The 17,583-nt window shown below is 37.9% G+C and overlaps 1 protein-coding gene and 1 long non-coding RNA gene across 2 annotated transcripts in view; one reads left to right on the top strand and one right to left on the bottom strand.

Annotated features, from left to right (window-relative positions):
- The window catches only part of LOC306643084, a 68,440-nt gene that overhangs the window by 33,415 nt on the left and 17,442 nt on the right, over positions 1–17,583 (top strand). The gene's annotated exons all lie outside the window — the stretch shown is intronic.
- Positions 11,809–12,904, bottom strand: LOC306642593 (ribosomal biogenesis factor-like; the record flags this gene model as incomplete). The annotated part of the gene is made up of 2 exons (XM_079108387.1): positions 11,809–12,128; positions 12,802–12,904. The coding sequence occupies 2 exons, from the start codon at positions 12,902–12,904 to the stop codon at positions 11,851–11,853; spliced, it is 381 nt and encodes a 126-aa protein (XP_078964513.1). The 3' UTR covers positions 11,809–11,850.

The raw sequence follows: 17,583 nt of genomic DNA, 5'->3' as shown, positions 1-17,583 counted from the left end.
GTTTGTGGATCATGTTATTTGATTCTTTGTTAATCTTTCTTCATTTTTTAATAAGTTCTAGACCTGTGTTTTCTGTTGGAAGAAGAGCTGGAAAACATTTTCTCTCATTCTGTAGGATGTCTCCTCACCCTTACGTTTCTTTTGCCGTGCAGAAAGTTTTGAGTTTGAAGCAGTCCCATTTGCTGTTTTTTGCTTAGGTCTGTGCTTAGGTGTTTTCATTATCATGGTCTATTAGTACTTTGTAATTATATGGGATAATGGGTATCATTTTGACATATTCATATCTTTACATAATATAATTAATTCCTTTTCTTTCCACAGTACTTCCCCTTGCCCTCCTTTTCCTCCCCCAGTTCTGCTTCTATTATTCCACTGCTCTTCTTTCTATGAATTTATTTCATTAGTGCCTTATAATCATAGTTGTGAGCAGGATTCATTGTGATATAATTATGTATACAACATATCAAATTGGTAGATTTATATTTTTATTTTATTCTAATTAGCTATACATGAAAGTAGAATGTATTTTGACATTTCATTCATAAATGGAGTACAATGACTCACTCTTCTGGTTGTACACAATGTAGAATCACAGCGGTCATGTAATCATTAATGCACAGGAGGTAATAATCTCCGATTCATTCTACTATCCTTTCTATCCCCATATCTGCTCCACTCCCTTTACTTCCTTGTCCAACCTCATGTACATCTATTCTTCCCTAGTCCCCACCCTGTCATTGCAAATTAGTCTCCACATATCAGAGAAACACTCAGCCTTTGTTTTTTGGGGATTGACTTATTTTCATAGCATGATATTCTCCATCTCCATCCATTTCCTGGTAAATGCCATAATTTCATTCTTAAGGCTGAGTAATATTTCATTGTGTGTGTGTGTGTGTGTGTGTGTGTGTGTGTGTATACCAAATGTTATTTAATCTATTCATCTATTGAAGGACATCTAGGTTGATTCCATAGTTTAGCAATTGGGAATTGAACTGCTGTAAATGTTGAGTGACTGTGTCACTCTGGTATGCTGATTTTAAGTCCTCTTTATATAAGTGGAGGGATAGCAGGATCAAGTGGTGGTTCCATTCCAAGTTTTTTGAGGAATCTCCATACTGATTTCTATAATGTTGCAGCAATTTGCAGTCCCACCAGCAAAGTACGAGTATACCTTTTTCCTCACATCCTCTCCAACATATATTGCTGCTCGTTTTCTTGATAATTGCCATTCTGACTGGAGATGAAATCTTAGGTTTGTTTTCACTTCCATTTCCCTTATTGCTCTGAATGTTGACCACATTTTCATATATTTGTTGACTGGCTGTATTTCTTCTAGAAAGTGTCTGTTCAGTTCCTTAGACCATTTATTAATTGGGCTACTTGTTTTTTGGTGTTAAGTGTTTTGTGTTCTTTATATATCCTGAAGATCAATGCTCTATCTGAGGTATGTGTAGTAATCATTTTCTCCCATTCTGTAGACTCTCTCTTCATGTTATTGTTTTAACATATAAAACAATTGCTGAGATGAAGTTTTTTAGTTTGAATCCATTTCATTCTTGATGCTTGATTTTATTTGTTGTCCTTTAGAATTCTTGTTAGGGAAATCAGTTCCTAATCCACAGGTGGAGATTTGGGCCTAGTTTTTCTGCTTTAGGCACAGGGCCTCTATTCTAGTGCCTAAGTCTTTGATTCACTTTGAGTTTCATGCTACATATGGATTTCCATTTTTCCCAGCACCATTTGTTGAAGAGGCTATCTTTTCTCCAATGAATATTTTTGTCACCTTTGTCTAGTTTGAGATAACTGTTTTTATGTGGGTTGTTTCTGTGTCTTCTATTCCATACCATTGGTCTACATTGTCTGTTTTGGAGCCAATACCATGCGGTTTTTGTTACTATGACTGTCACGTAGTTTAAGGTCTGGTATTGTAATGCCTCCTGTTTCACTTTTCTTGGTGATGACTGCTTTACCTATTCTGGGTCTCTTATTTTTCCAAATGAATTTCACAATTGCCTTTTCTAGTTCTATTAAGATTGCCATTGGAATTTTAATAGGAATTGTATTAAATCTGTATAACACTTTTGGTAGTGTGGCCATTTTGACTATGTTAATTGTGCCTATCCAAGAGCAAGTATTTCCACCTTCTAATATCTTCTTCAATTTCTTTCTTTAGTGTTCTGTAGTTTTCATCAGAGTGGTCTTTCACCTCTTTTGTTAGATGGATTTCCACGTACTTTATTTTGTTTGAGATTATTGTGAATGAGATAGTTTTCCTAATTTCTCTTTCAGTGGATTCATCACTGATGTATAGGAACGTGTTTGGTTTATGGATGTTGATTTTATATCCTGCTACTTTGCTGAATTAATTTGTGGTTTCTGTAGAAGTTTTCTGCTGAAATTTTTTGGATCTTCTAGATAAAGAATCATGATGTCATTGGTAAATAGGGACAGTTTGAATTCTTTTCCTAGTCATATCCCTTTAATTTAGTTTATCTGTCTAATTGCCCTGGCTACAGTTTTCAGGACTAGGTTGAATAGATCTTCTGAACAAAAACTAAACAAACTATAGTACTAAATAAGAGAATCAGTAATTTATACTTAATGGACATATGTAGAATATTTTATCCATCAATGAACAAATACACTTTCTTCTCAACAGTACATGGATCCTCCTCTAAAACAGATCATATCTCAGGCCACAAAGCAACTCTTAGGAAGTACAAAAAACTAGAGGTAATACCCTGCATTCTATCAGATTATAATGCAATGAAATTACAAATCAACAATAAAATTAAAAATAGAAGCCACTTTAATACCTGGAGATAATATGCTATTGAATGACAAAAGAACAGCAGAATAAATCAAGAATGAAATTTTAAAAAATACTTAAAGGTACATGAGAACACCATAGAACATATCAAAATCTCTGGGACACTATGAAGGCAGTAAGAGGAAAGTTCATTGCATTGAGCTCATCCCTTAAAAGAATAGAAAGTCATCAAATAAGTGAACTAACATTACATCTCAAATCCCTAGAAAGAGAACAAATAAACACCAAAAGTAGTAGAACAGAAAATAGTTAAAATCAGAGCTGAAGTCAATGAAATTGAAACAAAAGAAACAATTCAAAAAGTTGACAAAGCACATAGTTGGTTTTTTGAAAAAATAAATTACATTGATAAACCCTTAGCCACACTAATGAAGAGAAAGAGAGAATAAACTCTAATTACCAAAGTTCATGATGCAAAAGGAAACATCATTATGGACACTACTGAAATATAGAAGATAATCCAAAACTCTTTTGAAAATGCATACTCCAATAAAATAGAAAAACTCTTATGCATCAACAAATATCTAGAGGACTTCCGAAACTGAATCAAGAGGACATACACAATCTAAACAGATCAGTTTCAAACAACGAAATGGAAGATGCCATCAGAAGCCTACTGACCAAGAAAAACCCAGGACCAGAAGGATTCTCAGATGACTTCTACAAGACCTTCAAAGAAGAATTAACACCAATACTCTTCAAATTATTCCATGAAACAAAAAACTAGGAAACTCTTTGAAACTCATTCTAAGAGGCTAGTATCACCCTAATTCCAAAACCACACAAAGACACATCAAGGAAAGAAAATCTCAGATCACTATCCCTCATGAACATACATGCAAAAATTCTCAATAAAATTCTGGCAAATAGCATACAAAAATGTATGAAAAGGATAGTGCACCACAATCAAGTGGGGTTCATCCCACTTGATGCAAGGTTGGTTCAACATACAGAAATCAATAAACATAATTCATCACATCAATAGACTTGAAGACAATTGGGCAAAACACAGCACCCTTTCCTGTTCAAAACACTAGAAAATCTAGGAACAGTAGGAACATACCTCAACATTGTAAAAGCTATCTGTGCTAAGCCCAAGGACAACATCATTCTAAAAAGAAAAATGGAAAGTATTTCCTCCAAAATCTGGAACAAGACAGGATACCTTCTTTCACCACTAGTATTCAGCATAGTCCTGGAAATTGCTAGATCTCGGTCTTTGAGACTTCCCCATGCCCGCCTCTACTCCATCCACCTCATTCCCTTTCCTGTACTCTTTTGGTCTCCCTTCTGTTTTCATGAGATCCCTTTTAAAAATTCCTTTTCCTCTTAAGCACCTGCCTATGAGAGAAAAAAACATCAAATCTTCAACTTTGTGAGCCTGGCTTATTTCATTTAGCATGATGTTTCCCAGTACCATCCACTTACCAATAGATACTTTCCTTTTTCCTTATGGCTCAGCAGAACTCCATAGTGTATACATACTAGATTTTCTTTGTCCATTCATTGAGGTGACACCTAGACAGGTTTGCTGACTTCACAACTGTGAATTATGGTGCTATAAATACTGGGGTGCATGCATCATGATAGCATGCTGATTTTAGGTTTGTGGGACAGAGTAGAATGTATGGAACCATGGGGTCATAGGCTGGGTCCATTCAGACACTGATGGATGCGTGGTGTTTGCAATAGTGCCTAGTGGTGGTTTTTTGCCTTCCCACCGACAATATGTGAGTGTTCCTTTCTGTCTATGAACTCCCCAGCATTTATTATCATTTATAATCTTGTTGCTTGACAGTCTAACTGGGATGAGATGAAAACTCAATGTAGTTTCAATTCATATTTCTCTGATTGCTAAGGATGTTAAGCATTTTTGCCATGTATTTGTTATCCTTTTGCATTTCTTCTTCTAAGTAATGTCTGGTTAATTCATCTGACCCAATGTTGATTAGGTTACTTTCCAATATCTAATCTTTGTTTTTTTTTTTTTTTTTAAGAATATTTTGATATTAATTCTCTGTCAGCAGAGTAGTTGGCAAAGACATTCTCCCATTCTATAGGCTTTTCATGATCATATTTTCTTTGCTATGCAGAAATTTAAAAAATAGAATTACACCCCATAATTACTTGTTTTTATTTCACTCTGATAATACCCACATCACAGAATTGTTGAGAAGATTAAACAAAATAATATACTTTCAAATATTAATATACTTTCAAACTTAAAGCTTTTTCAGACCTACATAGGAAATGAGTGCCTCTGACTGTACATTGGAGTGTTGAGCCCGTGTTCTTTTCTAACAGGTGCAAAGTTTTCCCACTGATCCCTTGGTCTTTGATTCACTTGAGAGTGCACATTTGTGTAAGGTGAGTGATAGGGATGCAGTTTCATTCTTCTACATATGAATATCCAATTATCTGATCACCATTTGTTTAAACAGCTGGTTTTGCTACATCGTAGGTTTCTGGCACCTTTGTCAAGGATCAGATAACTGTATCTGTGTGGATGTTTTGTATTTTATCATTTTAGTCTTCCTGTCCATTATTATGCCAATTTCTTCCTGATTTTGTTATTATAACTTTGTTGTAAAATTTAAGGTTAGGAATTCAGAATGCTCTACCCTTGTTCTTTTTGCTCAGTGTTCCTTTGGTTATTCTGTGTCTTTATTCTTCCATATGAATTTTAGGACTGTTTTTTCTAGCTCTTTCAAGATCATTATTTATCCTTTGACAGATATTACAGTGAATCCATGCATTGCTTTTGATTATATGACCATTTTGACAGTATTAATTCTGTCTACCTAAAGAATATGGCAGGTAATTTCATTTTCTAATGCCTTCTTCAAATTATTTCTCTAGTTTTCTGTAATTTTTATGACAGAGCTTTTTAACCTCCTTGGTTAGATTTATTCATAGGTATTTTTTATCTTGTGAATGGAATTGTTTCCGTAATATTTTTTCATCAGGTGTGTTATTGCCATATAGGGAAATTATTCATTTTTGCATGTTGCTTTTGTGTCTTACTACTGTCCTGAATTATTTTCATCAGCTCTAAAAATCTGGTGGAGATTTTGGGGTATTTTAAATATAGTATCAGATCATCTGCAAACAGAGATAGTTGGGCTTCTTTTTCTTCCTTTTATCCTTTAATTTCCTTCCTTTGTGTAACTGTTCTGGCTAAAATTTCTCATACTATATTGAATAAGAGTGAAAAGAGTGAACATCATTGTCTTGTTTCTGACTTTAGAGAAAAGTCATTTGGTTTTTCCCTGGTTAGTATGATGTTGGCTGTGCATTTATCATATATAGTATTTATGCTGTTAAGTTTCTCTATTAATGTTTCATATGTGAAAGGGTGCTGAATTTTGTGTAAGATGTTTTCTGCATCTATCCTTATGATCATGTTTTTTCATCCTTACCTCTATGTAATAAATTACATTTATGGATTCATGTTTTTAGAACCCACTTCTCATCCCTGGAGTGAAACCAACTTGCTTATGACATAGTCTCCTTGACATGTATTTTAATAGGATTGCTAGTATCTTATTAGGGAATTTTCCATCTGTTATCTTAAGAGATATTGTTATTTAGATTTGTTCCTCAAAGTGTCCTTATCCGGCTTTTGCCTCAGGGAGGTAACTTGCTTCATGGAATGTGTTTTGGAGCGCTCCCTCTGGACACAGTTGAGGAGCACTGATGACAGTTCTTCTTTTAAGGTCTGGTAGAATCAGCTGTAAATCCATCTGGTCCTGTACTTTTCCTTGGTGAAAGGTGGAAGGATTTTTGTTTACTCCTTTGCTTTTAATACCACTTTGAACTTGTTACTTGATATTGTGTATTTAGCTTTTTGACATCCTCTTAGATCAGTTTGGGAAGGTCATGCATGTCTAGAATTTTGTGAACATCTTCTTATCAGTTCTGTTTATCTTTTCAAGGAATCAAGTCTTTTTATCCCTGATCCTTTTTTTTTAATTCTCAATTTCTTTAATTCTAGCTTGGATATTATTACTTGTCTTCCACTGGTTTTGGAATTAGTTTGTTTCTCCATTTCTAGCACTTTAAGTTGTAATAGAAGACTGATTATTTGGTATTTTCTTTTTTAATGTAGGCTTTTAATGCTATGAAGTTTCTTCTTAGAACCATCTTCACAGAGATTCTATTAGGTTGTACCTCTGTTCTTATTTTTTCTAAGGATTCTTTGAATTCTACCCTGATTTCTTGTATGGCTCATTAGTAGTTAGCAAGCATGTTATTCAAACTCCATGTGTCTATATTGTTTTTGCATTTTTCCTTACTATTGGCTTCTAATTTCTTTTTTATTATAACATTAATCGCAAGGAATTCTATTCTTGCATGTACTAAGTCTTCCTTTGTGTCCTAAAATATATTTAATTTGGGAGGAGGTTTCAGGAGTAGCTGAGAAGAAAGTGAGTTTGGTTATTGATGGAAGAATTATTCTGTAAGTGTCTGTTAAGTCCATTTATTTAATCATATTCTTTTAGATCAGAAAAGTCTTGACATAGGTTCTATGTTGACCTATCTATTGGTGAGAGAGCTGTGTGGAAATTACCCGGTATTATTGCATTATGTCTGTCTGAGTTTTTATGTTGAGTCAAATTCTTTTAAATGAAAGTGGGCATACTGAGGTTTGGGGATGAATACTTAAAATCCTTTCATCTTCCGGTTATACAGTACCCCTGAACCCGTATGAAGAACTAGCCCACTTCGTGTCTACTGGTTAATTTTGGCTTGAAATCTACTTTGTGAGAAAAAAGTGTAACTGTACATATTTGGTTTTGATGTCTAATTGCATGGATCATCCTTATTCCATTTTTTTTCTTCATGCTTTGAAAGTATTTATTCATCATTAAGTTGAGTCTCTTGGAACAAACATAGTTGAATCTTGGTTTTTGATCATCTCAGTCACTTATTGCTTTTAGTAGGAAAGTTGAGACCAATTGCATTCAGTGTTTCTATAGAGACTTGACAGTGATTTCCTCCCCTTTTATTTCTAATGTTTAATTTGGTCCTAGTTAGCCTTTACTTGGCTTGTCTTCTAATGAGACTCATGCATTTGTGTTATCTGATTGTTTTATTTTTTCTGGGTATTGCATTTGTTGAAGTTTTTCTTTAGTACTGTCTTAGTAGTCACACATTCTTTTGGTTTTTACTTCTCTTGGAAGGTTTTTATTTCTTCATCAGCTGTGAAGGATACCTTTATTGCACATAGCAATATTGGTTGGCAAGTATATTCTTTGAGGGAGTGGTATACGTTATTCCAAGCCCTTCTTATTTTGGGAGTCGGTGTGAAGAAAATAGCAGTAATTCTCATTGACTTCACAGTGAATGTGAGTTTCCAATTTCCTCTCAAGCCTTTTAAACTTGTATGTTTTATGTGTGTTATAGTTTTTACTTACAGTGTCTTATGGAGAGGACCTGAATTGGTGTTGTCTACTTGGGGCTCAGAATGCGGATTTTCATCTCATTCCCAAGGTCTAGAATTTTTTCTGATATTATTGCACTGAAGAGATGATGCATAACCTTAGATTGCGTCTTTCCAGTCTCCTCATTGTCAGTGATTCTTAGGTTTGGTTTTCTAATGTTGTGCCAGATTTCCTGAATGTTCTGTTCTTTTGTTGTCTTTTGTTTCTGTTTTTAAGATCACATACTGTGTCTTCAGGACTTGAAAATCGATCTTCTCTGTTGTGTAATCTGTTGGTGGTGCTTTCAACTGAATTTTTACTTGGATTTATTGAGTCTGTCATTTCCAGGACTTCTGGTTTGTTCATTCTCAGAACCTTTGTTTTACAGAAATGATCTTTTGTTTCCTTGTTTTTCTGTTAATTCTTGCTTAGATCTTCTTGTAGTTCATGAATCATTTAAAAACATCAACTTTCTAAATTCTTCATACTGCATTTCTTCCAAGGTATTATCTATATGGTCAGTTGTTGAGTTGTTGTTGTGAGGTATTGGGGGATTCCTCCCTTTTCTTTTATTGCTATTTAGGTGCCATGAGGTGTAGGTTCTTTCTTGTGGATCTGAGGAATGAGACTCATAGCCAAGAGAGGATAAAGTGACAAATTCTATTTATTTCTTTTAGCACACAAGTGGTACAGCTCCCACAAGGGAGGGTGTCATGTCACATGTGTTGTTGTTACTGTCTAGGGGTTTGTATTGGTGTTGCTGGAGGTGACCTTTAAAGGCATTGTCTGATGACTTTTAGAAAAGTGAGTTTCTACATCCAATCAGAGTAAGACATTCTATGTTCATGGGCCCCCCATTCTCCAATCAGAATGTTGATCAAGTGCTCTTCATATGCTTATTCATTTGTCCATTAGATACTTTGAATATGGAATTATAGCAATCAAGGTCTCTGCCCGGTATTCCTATCATGATTGTAGTTCCTGCTCTTATTCCCTCCTCTGAAGAAATAGCCCTAACTGCCATTAGGGAATTTGGTTGATGGCCACCCTGTGTTCTTCAGGCTGCATGGGGACATTAGCTCTGGCAAATAGGGAAACTCCTCAGTGTGTCTATTTAGAGGACCTCAATAATCCATCTGTGTCTCCATCTCTAACACCATCTGCAACTCAATAGCTTGAAGACAATAAGGGACAAATTTCATTAGGGCATTTAATATTCATAAGCCAAAGTGCAAACCCCAAAACTCCATGTCTAAGTGGGCAAGTAAGGGCCACAGCCTCTGAAGGAGTAGTGCCCATGTGATGTCCACCAATTGGAAAGCTCTTCTTCCTGAGTTACAATCTGATTGGAGTTTTTTTGTCAATGGATTTGAATCTAGAACTGTTAACATAAAAGTGATATTCTCCTTGGAATAAGACAATTTCCCCCAGCATTAGTGGTCAAAAATTTCCAGGGTTTGGCAATTTTGTAGGACTTTTCCCACCAAGGAGTCTACCTAGTGGGTTAATCCTATCTCCAGAAATGAAAAATCGCCCCTCTTCTGACTCCAGAATTATTTGGAACCCATATGGGAAAGGCAATGTAAGAACTTTTCACTGAAAGGATCTGGAGTCTTTTCTAAGTTTAAGCCATATATTTTAATCTGTTCACATAGCATATTGACCAAGAATCCAAAAATATGCATTTTTTTAAAAGAATTTTCGAGAGAACAATAGTAATCCTTGGGCAATAGGGAGGTCGGTACTGTTAAAAGACACTGAACTCATCTGGCTGACAAACTGGAGCCATTACTTTTAGAACAGAAGGAGGCCTTAGAGGGAGGAATAAATTGAAGCCTAAGAACAAATGGGTCTGTTTGAGTCTCCGACGATTTGGGATAGCACCTGCTACAGTTGTCCCCAAAGCAGCATTTATGCCTTTTAATTGTCTTCAAAAGATGTGGGACCTGGTGCAGGCTGCCTTTTTAGATTCCTTTTCCTTCTGTGACTCCCTTTCTCTGTCATGTAGGACGGAATTTTACTAAAAGGAATTCCATAGTATAAGAAAACCAACCATTTATTTTCCATAGTGGCATGAATTTTAGAAGTGAAACTTTTTCTTTGGTCTTGAACTGGTTTGGGCACTTGCTCATGCAGCCCACTTTACAGACAGATGTCAGGCAGGCAACTGAGAAGCAAGCACATTTGCCATTTGGGGCACAAAAGGCAAAATGCGTACCCAGAGTGACTTCTGCCCATTTTCCCTCCCTTTCATGAAACAAGTCTAGCTGTAAGTTGGTGTTGTAGTTTATGCTTCCCTTTGGAGGCCATTTTATCCCAGTGGCCTCCAGCTCATATTTGGGCCAGGCTTGGATGCAGAAAAATATCAGGCATTTCTTTTTTAGAGCTTGTGGATCAAAGTGATTTCAATTGTGGAACATAGCAGAGGGAATAATTTCCATCTGTAAGAGAAAAAAGAGAAGAACAAGTGTTCCCTGTTATTCCCTTTGCCTCCTGATAGGGTGTAAGCTGGTGTTCCTTCCCTTTCTCATGAGCAACCATGGGAAAGGTTTGTGACCTATTGTATTAGTCACTCTTAACAACATGGTCCTGTATCCTTTGATTCCCTGTGTGTTATGGTAGATCCTGAGTTAACTGTTTGGAGCGTACCAATATATTGATACACTTTGGAGGGAGAATCATACCCCACTCAGTATGGAGAAGTTACTCAATAGCTTCTCTAAGGTCAAACCTCAGTGCACTGACAGAAACCAGAATCCAACCGTCCATGTATCAAATCAAGAAAGTCCTCCCAAAACACCAATCTGCTCTCATCAAGACCACCTCCTGCCTTCAGCAGACTTCCACCACTCAAGCAAACCATGTCCCAAAGAATCAGAGCCCACATCTGCTCCATAGTCCCTCAGTGACCACTGCATCATTGGCTAAACAACTGTCAACACAGTTGACACCCTAAATATATGTGACCAGAAACATGCACACACCCGAGAACCAAATGTGCCCACTCAAGAGCTCCTTCGAAGTGTCAATACAAAAGTTTCTAAAATTAAAACCCATGCTGGCTTTACACAGGCAGTGCAGCCATCCTGCCTGTACCAAGCCCATACAAACCCCCATTCCATTAAGCCCCACACCAGCACTCCAATCTCACAGGCAAACATACCCAGCTCCCAGATGTATATATACCTACAGCCACACACATGTAGGGCATAAACCACACTGCAGCAAACTGACACAGCAATGAGACATGAGGCAACCATTCAGAGGACCCCAAAACCAGTGTGACAGCCTCCTAAGACCCAGTTTCCTCAACAAGAATGACCCTGTGTACATGTACAGTTACACAGATGGTGTGACTCTACTTTGTTTCCAACCAGTGAAATGAAAGTTGTACCCCATTTGTGTACAGTGAATCTAAGTTAAAATATAAAAATTTGAAAAAAAAGAAATCCAACAGACATAACAGACATGACTTGATCACATACAAAAACTGTTTGCAGTTTACCTTCCAAAAACCATCTGTAACTTTTTTTTTTTGTAGAAAACATTTAATTTATTGATCTTTTGGGGGGAATTCGATGCATCTCCATTGAATTACAACTGAGCCATCAATCCTATAGCTTCGTCAACATTAAGTGGTTCATTTTCATGATGCTGAGAACTCAGATCTTTCTGCAGAGGTTCCAGAGAAAGGCCTTTTGAGAAGTGTGCAAGTTCCTTCGGTATGTTCACAAAAGCTTTATTCACTCGGTTAACATTTTCATCATTCACAATGTTTATCTTCTTAAGATTAGTAGTAACTGGTTTTGTTTTGTTGTTAGCCTGAAAGTTTTTTTGGCTGGCTGTGTGCAATACATTCCTGGACTTCGGCCCTCAGCCATCGTCTCTCACCAGATCCTTGATACCCACATGCAGCTGCTCAAGTTCCCCATCTGTAACGTTTTAGACACTCCATAGCTTGTTTAAGTCCTTCGTTTTGTACTCTGTTGCCAGACCAAATGATTTTTCTTCCAGAAACTTCCTAGTTGCTGACCTCCTTTCTCAAATCCACATCCTGAAACAATCCTTATGTAATTACTGAACACCACTCTTCCCATAAGACAAAGCACTTCCATCAAAACAAAAGAAACCAATACTCCCCATGCTCCCTGCCCCCTTCATAGTCTGGACAGGGAGGCAGGCTGGCTAATGCTCTGGGTGATGTCCCTAATTAAGGAGAAAAATCCAATCATGTCCCTTCTGCCAGAAAAGGCCTACTGACTTTGTATTATACCTTGGGTCCTCGGGTCTATGCTGTGAGCTCTTAGAGAATTGAGGCTAGACCTGCCAAATTGGCCCCAGTCCTAGAGGAGGTTACTGAGGATATGGTTGGTGTTTGGGTACTAAAAGGTGCTCAAGGACTTGAGAATAGCCCTACATATGGGTCCTTGTGAAACAATTAGGATTCAGAGGAGCATATCAAGAATCAGAGTCTGCTGCTGCACCAGAAGGAGAGGGGAGTTTTCAGCAGAGAATAGAGAAAGAGACATCAACCGCTTGGTTCACATTCTGGGGAGTAGTTGGTCACTTCTTTCTTAAAGACCTCAGAGCAGAGGAACACTTCATCTCCAGATCCAAGAAGATACATCATGTGAGGTGCCTCCACCATCAGGTCAAGTCAGTCAGAAGGTGAAAGAAGCAGACACTTAAAGTTATCAGGTCAACCTGGTTTGTGTTCTGCAGAGAAGTAGACACATATCTTCACCAACATTCTACCACCAGAAACAAAGGAAATTGATCAAGTCTCCTCCAATAAACCTGTTACCAGTGTCTTTAGCCTGGCAGCCACACTAAGAGCTTTTAAATGACTGACACGTGCCTTTTGGCAAAGAATGCTTTCCAGTCTTGGCTTTTGCCTACACTGCAGGATCAGGGAATAACTGGGGCTCATTTCCACATCTCCTTTTTTTATTTTTTAGTGCAACCTATGCATGTCTATTCAGAAGTGTTGGAACTGGACCAGACAAACTTTCAACTGACTGTGAGGAAACAACACAGAATGTAGAGTAAGAAAACAAACCCTATGAGATACCATGTAGTACATTCGAGCATATTATAAGGACTGAAACCATTAGGTTATCTCACAGCTTTTCTGCAAAATTGGTAGAAGACAGCACAGGAATCTGACTTTCCTGCTTGACTTGGATATAATGATGCAATTGCAGGAGACCTAAACTAACATTCTTATGATTCTAAATTCCTATCAGATGCATATTCCTCTCTTTCCAATCCCCCTGAAAGCTATTGTATGGAACAGGTGTTACATAAATAAATTGATAGGCAACGTGGCATCGTAATTGTCTGACTTTTAGACTTTGTATCTGGTCACCTAAGCTCATGATAATAGCTTCTGAAGCATTTATGTTAGCTTCAAGTGTATTATCGATAGCCTCATCTCGAAAGGATCCTGAAGTATTTTGTGCTAAAGTGTTGACAGAATGAGGTTTTTGAAAGCTGTGTGCCAGAGTGACAGAGGCAGTGATTGCAGAAGTAATTACACTAATTAAAGTAACAGTACCAAAGACAAGTCCCATGGCACAGTGTGACTGAATCTTCTGATTTTGGAGTGCCTGAAGGACTTGCACTCCTTTATCTTGATACCAGTTATCTATAATGCTAGTGGGAAGCATAATAAGGAAGACTGGTATAAATACAAAAATCTTGATCTTTGTTATGTTTAGTCACACAGTGAGATCACAGTACACTGCACAAAATATCAGTTACTGTCCATTCTTTTGATATTAGTATTTTCTGTTAATAACACATAAGGAAACGTAATACATGCTCTCAAACCATCAGGGGGGTGGCAGTACGACCACAGGTTACATCCGTTACTAATGGACTAGTGAAGTTAACAAAATCTAAAGCAGCAACTAGATGCCATAAATCCTTCTGAAGGCCTCTTGAACTTGTGGTCAAGATGTTACTAAGAAATGCCCCAGGAGTCATGAATTCATCATGAGGACACGCCAAATCAAGTTGATGAGACCAGTCCAGGACATATGACTGAGACTGGGAAATGTTATGTCTTATGAGAACACTTAGCAGAATCTAGCAATTTGGAAACATTCCCAGGTCTCAGGCAGCAGAATTAGGACAATAAGGGAGCAGAAGGTGTTTGGCAGAGTTCTCATGACTGGAATTAGGAAACCCTATTTCATTAATGGTTTGCAGGTATTTTTCCAAATCCCAAGGACCAGAAATGGTGGACACACAGTGCAACCACAGGGTGTGTTATATTCCTGGGACACTTGTAAGCACACATTATTTTAATGAATAGACAAACAAATAGGGGCCTCAGCTCTATACCCAGAATAAGTAAAATTAAAGTAACGAGAGGAAATAATATGCCATTCAGATAAACCCTCACCATAGCAGAGTGATTTGTGAACACTGGACTAGATCCATTAACTACAGGAGGGTCTGGAAAATAGGTCCAAGTAATTTTCTCCTGTCACCATATGTAGCTGGCAACCTACAGTGGCTAGCATTGCCATAAACATGGTAGCTGGAATCACAGAGGCCCCTTCCATCAGTTTCTTGATCTGATCCCAAGTCAAGGGATTTGCACTCAGTGTGCAGCTCCATTGGTTGGTTGTTTCTCTTGGCTGTTCTCCTCTTCTGGGATTTCGCGGTGGGTCTTGCTGTGGCAGTCCCTTGTTTCTGGAGCAGTCCTCAATCTTTTGAGTTGCACATTGAGTCTGGCTGTTGCATCCATGTTGATGTCACATTGCTCTCCGTGGTACCCAAATCTGCCTCTCAACACCTTCTGCAAAGATAAAGACATGGCCTCTTCTCCACATTATTACTGGAACTGGCCCACTCCATTTTCCTGATGTAAGTCCTTCCACCGTACCATGCTGAACAAACTGGACCAGAGACTTAATCCCTCTAAACTGCAGTGTGGCCCTCACCACAATTTTAAAAACTTAAAGTAAAAAGAGCATGATGTAATTGATTCTGCGGAGATAGCTATTCCCTACCTCCCCTTTTTGCTTTTGAAGTTGAATCTTTTAGTGTTTTATTGGCACTGTCTACCATTGCTTGTCCTTGAGCATTGTATGGAATTCCTGTCTTATGAATAATGTGATAGGAAGCCAAATGTGTTGAAAAGAAGAAGTGGCATAAGCTGGACCATTACCAGTTTTGAAATATTGAGGTTTTCTCATGACAGCAAAAGTGGCCAGGCCATGATTAATTACCTGCTTAGCACTTTCTCCCATTTGTGCTGCAGCAAAAATAAAGTGAGAATAGCGTCAATAGACACATAAGCCCACCAATATCTTCCAAACTCCTGCATGTGAGTAACATCCATCTGCCAAACATGATTTAGCTTAAAGCCTCAAGAATTGACCCAGTTGCTAAGAGCAGGTGAATAATACATTTAGAGCATTGTTTGATTGTGGTTCAGGTCTATTCCTAGTGAGATCAAATTCTTTGGGTAAACTGGAAGCATTTTGATGATGTAGGACATGTGATGTTTGGTCTGAAAAGTAAGGTGATACACATTACACTGATGCAACAAGATGATCTATAACTTTGTTTCCTTCTACTCTGTGTCCTGGAAGACCTGAATGAGCTTAAATGTGTCCAATAAAACATGGGTAACATCATCATTGAAGAGTGTATTGACAAGATTTCAAAAGCTGAATAATTCCACAGTTAGTATGTCCCATGGTAACCATTTCAGTTACCTGAGATGCCCCTACTACATAAGCATATCACTGTAAATATTTATAGATTCTGATGAAAAATTTAAGGCAAAAATTATGGCTTGTATTTCAACATAGTGTGTAGAGGAAAACTTTGTCTGAAGAACCTTCAGCTCCTTTTTGCTATAAAATCTGGCCCTCCCTGAGCTGGATCCATCAGTAAAAACTGTTAGAGTCTGGGAAATGGGTTTAGTGCAGATAATTTTAGAGAAAAAAAAAAAAGTGGTCAAGGAGGCAAACTGTAAAATTTTGTTAGTAGGTTAATGACTACTTGGCCCGAAAAGTTAGCAAGTGCAATATGCCAACTTGTGAAATACTGTCAAAGACGATCTTGTTGTGCGGTAGCGAGAGGAACTACTATAAGAGAAGGCTCTAGCCCTAATAGGTGCAGCACTTGATGTCAAGCTTTGTAATAATTTGAGTGACTAACTCATGAAAAGGTGCTAAAGATTTGGAAAAAGAAAGTGGCAGGTGAAACCGTTCTGTAATACCTTTTTCTTGCCAAAGAACTCCCATAGGGCTATAGGTGGTAGAAAAAAGTAGTACTTGAATAGATTCATTTAGGTCAAGCCTAGGAAGCTGGGCTCTTTGAAGAGCAGACTCTGCCCAAGTCAGCACAGCTTTAGTTTCTGGCATAAGTTGTGAAGATAGAGAGGATGGAGAGGGATCTCCTTTGAGGATATCGAACAGAGGTCTCCTCCTAATGATGTAGTTAATTATAAAGAATTTTACCTGTCAGCTTATGTAGTACAAGAACCATTTCTACTATCCTAGTTTCAGGAATAATTAGGACAAAAGTATTGTGTCATGACCTTAATTTCCCCTTGACAATCAGGATCTATGTCTGCTGGTAACACTTGAAAACCTTTCATAGTTAGATTACTTCTTCTCAAAATAAAGTCCCAAAACACTGTGGCAGGGACCATAAACTCATATAGGAAGCCTTGGGTGGGGCATCTCTGGGGTCAATATGAATCTGGAGGTGGGACAGAGTTCCAATCCTGCCTTTCCAGGGGTGGCATGGTAGAGGTCTTTGTGGATTTGTAGGTTGCCATGCCAATATGGCTATGGTAGGGTAAGTGACAGTACCCTCACTGTTTGTCAAGGCCAGGACTGGCTCCATTAGCAGTTTCCCTGCCAAAGGGACTAAGGGATGTCCACGGCTGTCTGTGTGTGGTGTATATTAATTGACCCAGTGATTACCCCTCTGGCATCTCCAGTTGGCTGTGGTGATCCCTGCTCCTACTGACCCTTAGAAGAATAGAGCTTGACAAACATCCTCTGTCAGTGACAAAAGGGATCGGTCAAGTCTCTTCTAGTAAGCCTGCCACCTGTGGCTTTAGACAAGCAGCTGCATTCTCCAATTTTAACTGGGTGACAGGTGCCTGTTATTTTTGATAGACAGATTTCTAAGAGTATAGAACTCCAGGAAAAAAAGGAATAGTTTCATTGGTGTGTTTTACTCATCCTTCCAAAGAAGCCTCAGGATTGGCACCAAAAGATGAAACAAAAATTTTGAGATGAAGTTTGATTCTCTACTGCACACTGGTGATATTGGAGTTTTTCTGCACTTGGC

The sequence above is a fragment of the Sciurus vulgaris genome, assembly GCF_902686455.1.
Source record: "Sciurus vulgaris genome assembly, chromosome: 13".
Classification (NCBI taxonomy): Eukaryota; Metazoa; Chordata; class Mammalia; order Rodentia; family Sciuridae; genus Sciurus; species Sciurus vulgaris.
This window is presented reverse-complemented; position numbering and strand designations above follow the sequence as displayed.